Source organism: Pelophylax lessonae (assembly GCF_965119305.1).
Source record: "Pelophylax lessonae genome assembly, chromosome: 1".
Classification (NCBI taxonomy): Eukaryota; Metazoa; Chordata; class Amphibia; order Anura; family Ranidae; genus Pelophylax; species Pelophylax lessonae.
The window spans coordinates 253,797,186-253,811,813 of NC_138768.1; the positions used below are offsets into that span (position 1 = coordinate 253,797,186).

General features: G+C 41.0%; 1 protein-coding gene across 7 annotated transcripts in view; it reads left to right on the forward strand.

Annotated features, from left to right (window-relative positions):
• LOC309562087 (E1A-binding protein p400-like) overlaps positions 1–14,628 on the forward strand; it is a 512,144-nt gene that overhangs the window by 85,267 nt on the left and 412,249 nt on the right. For all 7 annotated transcript variants that reach the window (XM_082266206.1, XM_082266208.1, XM_082266207.1 and 4 more), the window contains 2 exons: positions 7,744–7,831; positions 14,384–14,491. In XM_082266206.1, the coding sequence (XP_082122332.1) occupies positions 7,744–7,831; positions 14,384–14,491 (196 nt within the window). The remainder of the gene's footprint in view (positions 1–7,743; positions 7,832–14,383; positions 14,492–14,628) is intronic.

The window sequence follows — 14,628 nt, forward strand, 5'->3', positions numbered from 1 at the left end:
GCTGGCTGGCACCCTGCTGTGACTGCTGGCTGGCTGGCACCCTGTTGTGAGTGGCTGGCTTGGTGTCACCCTGTTGTGGGTGGCTGGCTTGCTTGCACCCGGTTGTGGGATGGGTGGCTTGCTGGCATCCTGTTGTGTGGTGGGTAGCTGGCTGGCACCCTGCTGTGGCTGCTGGCTGGCTGGCACCCTGCTGTGGCTGCTGGCTGGCACCCTGTTGTGGGTTGGGTGGCTGGCTGGCACCCTGTTGTGGGTGGCTGGCTTGCTGGCACCCTGTTGTGGGGTGGGTGGCTGGCTGGCTGCTGGCACCCTGTTGTGGGTCGGTGGCTGGCGTCTGGCACCGGGTCTGTGGATGGCTGAGGCCAGGGTCTGTGGGTGACTGGCTGGCGGCTGCTGTGGGTGCCTGGGTGGGTGGCTGGATGGCTGAGGTCAGGGTCTGTGGGTGACTGGCTGGTGGCTGCTGTGGGTGCCTGGGTGGGTGGCTGGATGGCTGCTTGGCTTGCTGCCAGTCCGTGGACGTTGTCCGAGGTGAGGGAGGCGGCCTAAAAAGGCAGAACGTGTGTAATAGGCCCAGCTGCGTACAATATCGGTAATATCGGCTATACCGATATGTTGGGGAAAAAAGCATATCGGCCCTCCGATTATGGGCTTTGGTAGGGAAGTGTACAGATGTCAGTAGTAGGTAGGGCAGCGTACAGAGGTCAGCAGTAGGTAGGGCAGCGTACAGAGGTCAGCAATAGGTAGGACAGCGTACAGAGGTCAGTAGTATGTAGGGTAGCGTACAGAGGTTAGTAGTATGTAGGGTAGCGTACAGAGGTCAGTTGTATGTAGGGTAGCGTACAGAGGTCAGTTGTATGTAGGGTAGCGTACAGAGGTCAGTAGTATGTAGGGAAGTGTACAGAGGTCAGTAGTAGGTAGGGCAGCATACAGAGGTCAGTAGTATGTAGGGAAGTGTATAGAGGTCAGTATGTAGGGAAGAGTACAGAGGTTAGTAGTAAGTAGCACAGCGTAAAGAGTTCAGTAGGATGTAGGGCAGTGTAAAGAGGTCAGTAGGATGTAGGGCAGTATATAGAGGTCAGTATGATATAGGGCAGAGTACAGAGGTCAGTAAGGATGTAGGTAAGTTTACAGACTCAGAGGTCCATAATATGTAGGGCAGTGTACAGAGGTCAGTAGGATATAGGGCAGAGTACAAAGGTCAGTAAGATGTACGGCGGTGTACAGAGGTCAGTGGTATTTAGGGAAGTGTACAGAGGTCAGTAGTATGTAGGGAAGTGCACAGAGGTCAATAGGATGAAAAGAAGTGTACAGAGGTCATCAGTATAAAAAGCAGTGTATATGGATCAGTAAAGCAGAGAATGGGTAAGCAAGTGAGGGGTTAGCAAGGCAGAGGACAGGGGGATCAGGAGGGTACAGTGCAGGGGGGAGGTCAGGAGGGCCTGGTGTAGGAAGGGTCAGAAAGATATGGTTCAGGTCGCTCCTTTGCATACGTTCGGCTGCAGTGTGGGGGCTGCCTCTGCAGCCTAGGATTGGCTTACCGCATGCCTGCCTTGTTCGGCACCTCTAGGGGAAATCACTTGCTTGGCAAGGCAGGGATCTATTCGCAATCTACTGGCCACTTTGCCAGGTCGCCGACCCCAGTTTTAGGCAGATTGGTCCCATAGACTTCAAATGGGAATGTTTGAAATACGCACACAATAACCATGTGTGTGGCAGATTTTCCAAAGTATCAAAACAACAAAGGAGAGGGCACACAGACCTAGTGCATTACTATAACTCAGTTTTATTAGAGAAATAAATAATAAGTGATGTCATGCACAGGCATATCTAGACAAACTGATGAGACCGCCTCCAAATCTACCATACTGTGCTAATGGCATGGGAAGACCTCATAGGGTCCGGGAATGGCTGGCGCTCTTCTTTAGAGCCCTCAGGCTCTGTCATTGTTCTTTATTTCTCTAATAAAATTGAGTTATGGTAATGCCCTCTTGTGTTGTTTTGTAGTTTGCCTAAGGATATCCACAGTCCTTAGAGGGCAGCAAGATAGCTTTGCGCTATATCTACAGAAATAGCTATGAGGAGAGTTCTTTCCATTTTTAAGCACCACACCTGAGCGCAAAAGGTTACATGTTAGATTTTCCCCAGTGCCTTGTTAAGAGACCTATACTTTTTTGTATTATGTTGTACATTCCATAGTCTAAAAAAAATATCTGTTATTTCAGCTATTCTCATTTGCCTTTTTATACTCGGGCTTTACTTTACATTGATGATATTATTTTGGCATTTGATCATATAATTAAGGGTAATAGTTGTATATTATTATTTATGTGGTTCTTTGAGTGATCTAATGAATTTCTTGAATGGAATGTACACATGGGCTTTCTTAACTGGTCTGCCATTCAGTTTTTTTAGGCGGATCTGATCAGAAGCTCTGTGCAGGTCCATAAATACCAGAAAGGACTTATGCATTTTTCCAGACCTAAACTTGATGTATCAGGGGTAGCTTGATGTAAATAAGCACACATATGTTTACATCCAGTAGCCATAGAATCAACAGGGGTCTGCCATTGTTTTGCATCAAAATGCGACTAAACTGAATGGCACAGATGTCACAAAACTGAAATCCATCCTTTTCAACTCTGAACCAGCAGAAGATCTGCTTACAAATCCCCTGCTGAACATAGCCGAGTGGTGTGCAATCGTATACCTAGATAACTAGGAAGTTATTGAATGGGCGGGGGTCTGCATTTGGAGTAATTTTATTTGTTTACCAGACATGGAGACTTTTTATTCCTTTTAACTTTTTGCAAAAATGAAAATTCACGTACAACCCCAATTCCAAAAAAGTTGGGACATTGTGTAAAATCTCAACAAGAAACAGAATGCAATGATTTGCAAATCTCATAAACCCATATTGTATTCAAAATAGAAAATAGAAAACATATAATGTTCAAACTGAGAAAATGGACCAATTTAAGAAAAAAAAAAAAGGTAATTTGAAAGTGTTGGCACCAACACGTTTCAAAAAGTTGGGACATGGCCATGTTTACCACAGAGTAGTATTCCCTCTTGTTTTAAAAACACTCTTTAACCAATTCTGGACTGGAAGGATTTACCCCCTTAATGACCAGACCATTTTTTGCGATACGGCATTGCGTTACTTTAACTGAAAATTGCACGGTCGTGCAACACTGTACCTAAATAAAGTTGATATCCTTTTCCCCCACAAATAGAGATTTATTTTGGTGGTATTTGATCACCTGTACGATTTTTATTTTTTTGCGTTATAATCAAAAAAGTGTGATAATTCTAAAAAAAAAAAAAAATACAATATTTTTGACTTTCTGTTTTCTAACATTCCCAATAAAAAAATTTTTGAAATCAAAACATTTTCATCATTTTAGCCCAATTTGTATTCTGCTACATATTTCTGGTAAACAAATATCCCAATCAGTGTATATTGATTGGTTTGCACAAAAGTTATCGCATCTACAAACTACGGGAAAGATTTATGTCATTTTTATTTAATTTTTATTATTTTTTTTACAAGTAATGGCGGCGATCAGTGATTTTTAGCGGGACTTCGAAATTGCGTCGGACAAATCGGAACCCTTAACTGACATTTTTGACACTTTTGGGGGGATCAGTGACATTACTACAATAATCAGTGCCAAATATATGCACTGTTACTTTACTAATGACACTGGCAGGGAAGGGGTTAACACCAGGGGCGATCAAAGGGTTAAATGTGTCCCTAGGAGGTGGTTTCTAACTGTTGGGGGATTGGCTTGCATGAACACAGAGACCTGTGTTCCTAAATAAGAGGAACACAGGATCCCTGTGTTCATAACTAGCAGAACAGCTTTCTGCCGTGTTTATAACGGCAGACCGTCGTTCTGTCTCCAAGGGGAGTGATCGTGGGTGCCCAGCAGCAATAGCGGCTGCTGGACCCGCTGATTGGCTCCCCCTGTGGCCAATGGGTGCACGCCCCTGAGTTCCGCAAAGCGACGTACAAGTACGTTGTTTCGCGGGACAGAGCCGTCCTGCCGCTGTAAAACTACGGCATGGGAACTGAGGAGACAGGTTGCTGGAATTTTGGGACAGGAATGTTGTCCAATTCTTGCCTGATATGATTCTAACTGCTTAACAATCCTGGGTCCTCTTTGTCATATTTTTTATTTCAAGATGTGCCGAATATTTCTAATTGGTGAAAGGTCTGGACTGCAGGCAGATCATTTAAGCATCCAGACTCTTCTACTACGAAGCCATGCTGTTCTCATAGATGCAGTGTGCAGTTTAACATTGTCTTGCTGAGATATGCAAGGCCTTCCCTAAAAAGACGTCATCTAGATGGGAGCATATGCTACTCTGAAACCTAGATATATCTTTCAACATTGATGGTGCCTTACAGATGTGCAAGCTTCCCATTCTACGTGCTCCAATGCACCCCCATACCCTCAGAGATGCAGGTTTTTTAAACTGAGGTCAAAATACATACAGAAAGGGCTTTGGCAATAAATATACACTTAGTCAATCCATAAACATGTGAAAAAAAACATAACAAATGGAAATAATACATTCAATATGCAAAAAAAGCACAATGTTCCAAAACTTAAAAACATATATAAAAAAAGGCCTATGCAAATAAATCCATTATGTGCAAAGTCCATGACATAAATCTATAAAGTGTTCCATGCAAAAATTGTGCATTACATCCAGTGTCCAATATACATTAAGACCCCGTTCACACTGGGGCAACGATACTTGCCGGGGCGACCTGCGCACCGCGACCTCGGAGCGGCCGGCACAGACTTCATATCATTGAAGTCAATGCAGGTCGCTCCAGGTTGCCCCAAAGAAGCTCCGGACCCTTTTTCTGAGTCGGAGCGACTTGTGTCGCTCCTATTAGAACGGGTCCACAGCTACTCTATGGCAGGCGACCTACGGCGACCTGTCAGGCAACCAGGTCGCCTGACAGGTCGCCCCAGTGTGAACGGAGTCTAAATGTGCAATAGTGCATCTAAGAAATATTGTTTTCATAACTCCTCCTCCGCACCCAGTGTCCTTCACCTCTCACCCTTCCTACTCACCAGATTTACAATCAACAAGGCTTTATTCTCATTAAAAACAACCCAAATCCTCTCCAGTCAATACAGAGTTAACCATACACAATCTTTCTTGCCAATTTGGGGTATATCTTCTATAGTCTCTCCTTGCCCAAGACCATAAACAAAAACAGAAGGCGCCATATAGTGTAAAATCCTCCTTATTAATAAAATACAAGAATGTAGTATTCTTACAGCAAAATGTGTCTGTCCCATATGTAGCTCTAAAACCTGGATAAATATTTTAGCATTGATGGTGCTTTTCCAGGTGTGCAATCTGCCTATTTCATACACACTAATACACTCCTATACCATCAGAGATGCAGAGTTTTGAACTGAGCACTGATGATAAGCCAGAACCTCACTCTCCCCTTTAGTTTGGAGGATACGGTGCCCCTGGTTGCTAAAAATAATGTCATATTCGGGTTCAGGTGACTACAGAACGGCTTTCCACTTTTCAATGGACCATTTTACATCAGCTTGGCCCAGGGAGGACAGTGGCATTTCTGGATCATGTTCAGACATGACTTTGAATGATAGAGATATAACTTGTGTTTTTGGAAAGCACAGTGAACTGTGTTCACAGACAGTGATTTTTGAAAGTACCGTATTCCTGAGCCCATGCAGTGATGTCCATCACAGAACCCTGGCAATGTCAGGGATTTCTTTAGATTCTTGGAATCTTTTGATGATATATGTACTATAAATGATAATATATTTAAAGTCTTTGCTTTTTAATGTTGATTTTTGAAATTGTTTGAAAGTTTTTAGACACAGCCTTTCACATATTGGTGAACTTCTGCCCATCTTTACTTCAGGGACACTCGGATTCTCTAAGATTCCTTTTTATACCCAGTCATGTTACTGACCTAAAAAAAGTAGATATACTCCAAATTGGTATGTATATCCCTCGCGCCTATGGATGTTCTAATATGAGGATATTAAAGTGTGAAAAAAAATATAAAATAAAATAAATGGACGTGGGGGAGGATATCTATTATTTTTCTTTCCTGGATTCACCCCAGCAAGCGCTATAGTAAACCTCAAATCACTTTTGGGGTTCTACCTTATATTGTTCCTGACCTGTTGCCAGTTAACTTAATTAGTTGCAAAATGGTCTTCCTTGTTAGTACCACTTACCCTGCCAGCTTTTTGTTGCCCTGCCCCAATGTTTTTGTGTTGTGTTGATGCCATTAATTTCTTGTTCAATACATTTTATTATAGGTATATCAAATATATACAGTAATACAAACGCACCTAGTCTGCCTGCACAGGGGCTACAACTGGCGACATAGAGAACATAAGTGTACCTACACAGCATAGGGGAAGGAGGGAGGGTCTCCTTCTCAAACCGGCATATCTAACTTAAACAAAACATATGTATTTCAGGGAGAACCCCATAATTGCCAAGGTGGTAGGGACCTTAATGTCAACAACTGCTTAGTGGATAGTCCTGGACACCAATAGGCATCTAAAGAGAGCTGAAAAACCCCAAAAGGGAAAAGTGAAGAGGACAGAAGAGGGTTAGGAACACTGGGTTGTCCGAGACAGCAGTTAGTCGACCCACGCTCGTCAGGGGAAGATCAGGGAAGGCATACTTCAATGCCATCAATTTCAAAATGACCTTATTTTTTCCTAAAATTGGTACATTTTCTCAGTATAAATGTTTCATGTTTTCTGTTGTAAATAAAATATGGGTTTATGAGATTTGCAGATTATTGTATCCATGTAGATTCTACACAGCGCCCTAACTTTTCTGGAATTGTGGTTTTATTATTATTTTTTTTTTAATAGGAAACAAAGGTTTATTGTAAGATTCATAAATAATGGAACTGTTAATATACATTTGGTTAACCGTAAGCCTACTTACCTTATTAAGTCTTTGTTTAATTGATTAGTAGATGGTTGGCATGGATTTGTAATTTTATTATGTTTATGATTTTTTTAAATGGTAGAATTGGCTATATTCCATAATTTATTTTGTACTGGTCAGGCAGTTCTCTTGTAATGTGGTCAGTATCAGCACTCAAGAATTCTCTGCTTTATTCAAATGATTTTTACTACTGGGTTTAGTATTTTAAGTTTCAATGGTAAGTAGAAAGTCTCAATGGGATATTGAAGTAGAGTCAATTTGAAGCCTGGAAATACCAGTTCTTCTTTATGCCGAAAGGCGGTAAACATATTCCCTTAGGTTTTTAATGTCGTAATATCACAGCGTTGTACTGGGAGGTAGAGCTTCTTATGGGGACTGCCCAAAATTATGATTGGCTGAGTTTTTTTTTTCTTCTTTGTGTACACAAGTCTATGACTCCCTTTAACTGGCTTTTTTGATGAATACAAAATTAGTTAGGTTTGTTCTTTTAAATGGAATTTTCCAATTCAGGTCAGTACTGTGGCAACCTTCTAAGCACATCTAAAATGCATCTAAATACGCATCTGAAATGCAGATGCATTATCGTGTGTTGAAAAAAGTCTGGCGTGACGTGTGTACATGCACAGGCCTGTATTGTTCACGCAGTGATGAATGTCTCACATAGAGCACGTTAACAGACTTTGGACATTTTTTATTTTGAATTATGTATTTCTAAAGCTAGTATGATATTTTAATTTATTTTCTGTTTTTTTGTTTTATTGCAAATAGCAAACTCTAACAGGGAGTGGAGCTGTAGGAGCAGCAAATGCAATCGATATTGAAGCTTTTAAAAGACAACAAGCCCTCACACAAGCAGGTATGTCTAATGCAATCTGCAGAGAGTTTACATGACAATAACTCTATTTAAACAACTGAAAAACTTTTGATAATTCAAATTATCATAACTAGTTGACCCAGCGTATAAACCATCAAAAACTGGTAGTGATGTAGGATCTTTTCAGTGTTTTTTATGCACTGATGTATCCTGTCCGCAAAACTCTTGTAGATCACCTTTACCAAAGTCACTCTCATATTATAAAATAATCTTTGATGTATTGTAATTGGATTAGTGCCATATCATACCTCATAAGAACCGGACTGGGCTATCTTGTAAGTAATCAGAGTGACTGGCTGCATTTGTAGAGTTCACTTGTATCTCCTGGTAAATCCTGGTAAATCTGCCATAGCCTAAAATATATGCTATGTGGGCATTGTTATATTTCAGTGGACAGGCTTCAGTCTGCCCAGAAATGGACACAATGGCAGAAGAGGATCTATTATTTCTTGTAAGGGGGGTTTTTAGAGGTAGAAATCATCCTTTTAATATATGTAGATGTATAAACCCGCCGGCAATTTTTTTTTAAATTCTTTAAGGTATGCAGTAGAACATGACAGTATGACAAGACATGCCATAATCAGTGGAATCCATCAATAGACATCAATACAACTATATCTGAGAATCAATGGATATCAACTAAATAACAATCAGGCTTCCAGTACAGCAATAAAAAGTGTCCATAAACTGTGGGCAGTAACCTCGACAACAAGTAAATCCTGTGGCATAACCTGTAGTGTGGTGGAAGACCAATATAGAAATTTAGTTGTCATAAACATACCGGGAAAAAAAAAAAAGGAAAAACACTAACTAGCAGTTACTAAATCACTAAAAAGAGGGGAGCAAGAAGTGGGTATTACATGATATATGGCTCTTAGCCCCATGCTCATAGTAACATCACCTAATGATCAACGCATACCAATAAACTTTTTCTGTGTAATAAAGAAAAAAGGATGACACCCTAGGTGTCTAGGAAGTAAGTAGGAAGAAGGGGTAAAGGTGGAAAGGAGTAAAGGAGGAGGGTGGAAGGAGAGCCTAGGCGGAGTCGAGGGCGCAAGGTGTCAAGATCCCAGGAAGAGCTCTTATTAAGCATATGTCAAATATTCTTCCGAGAATCAGAACATGTCCCAGTATAGCCAGTGTGTTATGTTCCTCTGTCCTGTCTCTAATGGCAGCTGTCAGCTATTCTATCTGTTGAATATCATTCATACTGACAAACCACTGAGATACCATAGGTGGAGATTGCTGTTTCCTCATGCTGGGAATGAATACCCTCCTCGCATTCAAAAGATGTTTCAGCAGGGATTAATGATATCTCTTACTGGACCCCAATGGTCAAATTTAGAAGCACTGCCACCAAATTATCAGAAAGGGAAATGTCTGTAAGATTGTAGACGATCTGCAGGACTTCTTGCCAGAATGAGGCCAGTTTCGCACAATTCCAGAATCGGTGAAGAAGTGTGCCACTCTGGGTACCACATCTCCAGCATATTGGGCTATGCCCTGGGAATATTGACGCTAGTACCGATGGTGTCTTGTACCATCGGGTCAAGATTTTTCAATGTGATCTGATATTTGCTGCACAGGGGAAGACTTGTGAGCAAAAAAAAGTATGCAATTCTTTTGATCCTCCGAAAACGTAATGTTAGATCTCTTTTCCATTTATTCAAATATGGGGGGTCGTGTTGAGATGCAACTGCAAGTAGAATACTGTAAGAACAGGATAGAGTTTTCCGTAAAGTCTCATCACCCAGGCAGAGGTCTTCAAACAAAGTAGGTTGTTTTTAGAAACAAACATGGTCTGGGAGTTACTGGATAAAGTGAGAACATTGAAAAATCTTCCATTTGCCTAAAGCACAGGAATTGAGGGTGGTATATAAGACAGATGACATGATCTACTCAGAGGGACCAAGAAAGGTAGAAGCTCTAATCAGACTCAAAAAAGCTTCACCAGAGAAACCTGGCACAAAGTCCAGGTTGCTGATAATAGGCATAATAGGAAGCTGGACATTTCAGCTATTCTGTAGTACCTGCGAAGTTCCAGCAATGTAGGTTTAACCAAAAGGTGTGGAGATAAAAATCAGGAGTAAGAAACCCCAGTCCATGGAAGGCCGGCTAAAGAGACCGACACAGATTCTTGTTCCAGGGATACCCATAATTTATGGGTGGAATGTCTACACCAGTCGACAACCCTGTTCATATGGACTGCCATGCAATATAGAGCCGAGTCGGGGAGGCCATCCCCTCCTCTAAAATTTTTTGTCAAACTGAAAATCCTCTTTGAAGTGGACAGGGAAGAATGGACACTACCACACATGTTCATACATTTTGTTATTGTTTGAGTGCAACCTTCCTTATAGGTGTTAATAGTCTAAAAGATTAGATGGAGGGGTAGTTGGATGCTTTTCAGTGCACTTTTGTCCAGACTATGGGCATTAAACATGACCCTGCTTCTATACTAAACATTCACAGTCAAGACATACACTACCGTTCAAAAGTTTGGGGTCACTTAGAAATGTCCTTATTTTTTAAAGAACTGTATTTTCAATTAAGATAACATTAAATGAATCAGAAATACAGTCTAGACATTGTAAATGTGGTAAATGACTATTCTATCTGTAAACGGCTGATTTCTATTGGCATATCTACATAGGTGAACTGAGGCCCATTTCCAGCAACCATCACCCCTGTGTTCTAATGGTACATTGTGTTAGCTAATCATGTTAAAAGGCTAATTGATGATTACAAAACCCTTCTGCAATTATGTTAGCATACCTGAAAACTATTGTGCTGATTAGAGAAGCTATAAAACTGGCCTTCTTTTGAGCTAGTTGAGTATGTGGAGCATCAGCATTTGTGGGTTCGATTATACTCTCAAAATAGCCAGAAAAAGAGAACTTTCTTCTGAAACTTGACAGTCTATTTTTGTTCTGAGAAATTATAGCTATTCCATGCGAGAAATTGCCAAGACACTGAAGATTTCCTACAACGGCGTGTACTACTCTGTTCAGAGAACAGCGCGGCTCTAACCAGCATAGAAAGAGAAGTGGGAGGCCCCAGTGCACAACTAAGCAAGAGGACAAGTACATTAGAGTCTCTAGTTTGAGAAATATACGCCTCACTGGTCCTCATCTGGCAGCTTCATTAAATGGTACCCACAAAACGCCAGTCTCAACATCCACAGTGAAGAGGCGACTCAGGGATGCTGGCCTTCTGGGCAGAATGGCAAAGAAAAAGCCATATCTGAGATTGACCAATAAAGGGAAAAGCTTAAGATGGGCAAAAGAACATAGACATTGGACAGAGGAAAATTAGAAAAAAGTGTTATGGATGGACAAATCTAAGTTTGAGGTATTTGGATCACACAGAAGAACATTTGTGAGATGCAGAACAAGTGAACAGATTCTGGAGGAATGCCTGACATCATCTGTCAAGCATGGTGGAGGTAATGTGATGGTCTGGGGCTGCTTTGGTGCTGGTAAGGTGGGAGATTTGTACAAGGTAAAAGGGATTTTGAATAAGGAAGGCTATCATTCCTATTTGCAACGCCATGTCATACCCTGTGGACTGTGCTTGATTGGAGCCAATTTCCTCCTACAACAGAACAATGACCCAAAGCACACCTCCAAACTATGCAAGAACTATTTTGGGAAGGATCAGTCAGCTGGTATTCTGTCTGTAATGGAGTGGCCAGTGCAGTCACCAAATCTCAACCCTATTGAACCCTATTCAGCTTGACCGTATGGTACGAAAGAAATGCCCATCAAGCCAAACAAACTTGTGGGAGGTGCTTCAGGAAGCATGGGGTGAAATTTCTTCAGATTACCTTAACAAATTGACAGGTAGAATGCCAAAGATCTGCAATGCTGTAATTGCTGCAAATGGAGAATTATTTGATGAAAGCAAAGTTTGAAGGACAAAACTATTATTTGAAATAAAAATCATTTTTTCTAACCTCATCAATGTCTTGACTATATTTTCTATTCATTTTGAAAATCATTTGATGAATGAAAGTGTGAGTATTCATGGAAAACATGAAATTGTCTGGGTGACCCCAAACTTTTAAACGGTAGTGTACCTGTAAAGACTGACTTCTCCTATTGCCTATGCCATCCGATGTCCATGGGGAAACTAACACTGTTGGGATTGTTGATTTCCTAGATTTCCTACAGCCACCAGTAAGAGCAAGGGGAATCAAGAAGATCCACAGTCCTGAGTGTTGAAATGTCAGTTTCTCAGCAGACTTTGGGAGGGATGAGTTCTAAAATAAATGTATGATATAATATATATATATATATATATATATATATATATATATATATATATATATATATATATATATATATATATATATTATATATACGCACACATATATATATATATAAATACACTAAATTACCAAAAATATTGGAACGCCTGCATTTACACACACATGAACTTTAATGGCATCCCAGTCTTAGTTCGTAGGGTTTAATATTGAGTTGGCCCACCCTTTGCACTTTTAACACCTTCAACTCTTCTGGGAAGGCTGCCCACAAGGTTTAGGAGTGTGTCTATGTGAATGTTTGACCATTCTTCCAGAAGCGCATTTGTGAGGTCAGGCTCTGACGTGAACGATAAGGTCTGTCTCCGCTCTAATTCATCCCAAAGGTGTTTTATCGGGTTGAGGTCAGGACTCTGTGCAGGCCAGTCAAGTTTCTCCACCCAAACCAACGCATTCATGTCTTTATGGACCTTGTTCATACACTGGTACGCAGTCATATTGGAACAGCAAGGGGTCATCCCCAAACTGTTCCCACAAAGTTGGGATCATGAAACTGTCCAAAATGTCTTTGTATGCTGATGCCTTAAGATTTCCCTTCAGTGGAACTAAGGAGCTAAGAAGCCAAGCCCAACCCCTGAAAAACAGCCCCACACCTTAATCCCCCCTCCACCAAATAATTTGGACCAGTGCACAAAGCAAGGTCCATAAAGGTATGGATGAGCGAGTTTTGGGGGGAGGAACTTGACTGTCCTGCACAGAGCCCTGACTTTAACCCGATAGAACACCTTTGGGATGAATTAGAGTGGACACTGAGAGCCAGGCCCTCTCTTTTAACATAAGTGCCTGATCTAACAAATGCGCTTCTGGAAGAATGGTGAAACATTCCCATAGACACACTCCTAAACCTCTTGGACAGCCTTCCCAGAAGATTTAAAGCTGTTATAGGGTGGGCCAACTCAACAATATCGAACCTTACAGACTAACGCTGGGATGTCATTAAAGTTCATGTGTGTGCAAATGCAGGGATCCCAATAGTTTTGGTAATATAGTGTGTATATGTATATGTGTGTACGTATGTATGTATGTATGTATGTGTGTATATATATATATATATATATATATATATATATATATATATATATATATATATATATATATATATGTGTGTGTCCTACTTGAGTTCAGACCTGTTTTTTTTCCTCCACAGCAGCAGTGCCCAGCAATCCAGACTATTAATTTCCAGTAGTAAAGCCCAGTGCACCCCTGTATCCTTCAGTGCCTATGGTGACTGGTCTTGTAAGGAAGGGCAACCCTGGTGTAATTACATGAGTAATTCCTGGAGTGGGTGGACATAGTCTATACACACCCAGTCTTTGCCACCTAGACACACTATTAGTTTGCTGGGTGTGCTTTTACTAATAAGCTGTGCTGCACTGCTCCTCACAGACAGTGGTGGACAATCTGAGATGTGAAGGGACAGACACTTTGTATTGCACAGTAAAGTAGGAAGAAGATGGAATGTTTGCAAGCATGAAATGGGAAAAGGAAGGCTGTATTTGTCACTGCTCGAAAACATGAAGCGGGAAAGGAGAAGTGGTGGTAATGCAATTAGCCGGGGAAGAAACACACCCCTTCGTTAATACTTTTCCTGAGAGCATTAACAGTTAATAGTATGCCTGTGAGGTAGTTTAACTTGGCTTCCACACAAAAATGCCCATGAACTTTGCATGTTTAATGCATACAAAGTTCTTTTTTTTAAACACCCAGCGAAAGTAAGCTGCAGTTTTTGTGCCTCTGCTTTGCACTTTGAAGATTCATTTCTCCACAGTGCATGTAGCTACAGAGGTCAGAGATGGATTGTTTTAATGGTTCCTCTACTGCTTTTTATCTAAGTAATTTAATATCTGTAGTCTAAACACAGGTGCACTTAAGAGAGGGAGTCCTATGGAGAAAACTAGGGATAGAAAATGTAAGGACAAAATAACATACTCTTATTGCATATTAACTACAAAGAGACATTTCTAATGTCACTCTCTGTTTTCTGCAGTTCTCACTCCTCTCATCATCCTCCCAGGAGAATGCAAGCACTTTTTACATCAGTCAGACAATTCTAACCTCTAGGGAGCTCATATTCATATAAATATAGTGGTGAAGCTAAAAAAAGAAAAGGCATCCTTAAAACTCATAGACAAAGCTCTGGCATCCCATGTAAACTGACAATATAAAACAATTTCTGCTTATTTTAAGAGAAGTCTTTTTAATCTCAACAGACCCAAGCAAGAGACCACGCCTTGATGTGCCACGACATGGCATGGTTTTCCAGCATCCAGGGGTGGCATCTGGGGTACCTCTACAACAACTTATGCCCACTGCACAAGGTATTGTCTCTAGCTTTTGAATAAGTATACAGGTAAAGAGCATTATATATTTGAATTAGGTTTGCATTGAGCCATTTGTGACTGGGTGGAATGTTGGGGTACACATGCATTAGTGGGAACTCATACTGATGAAATAA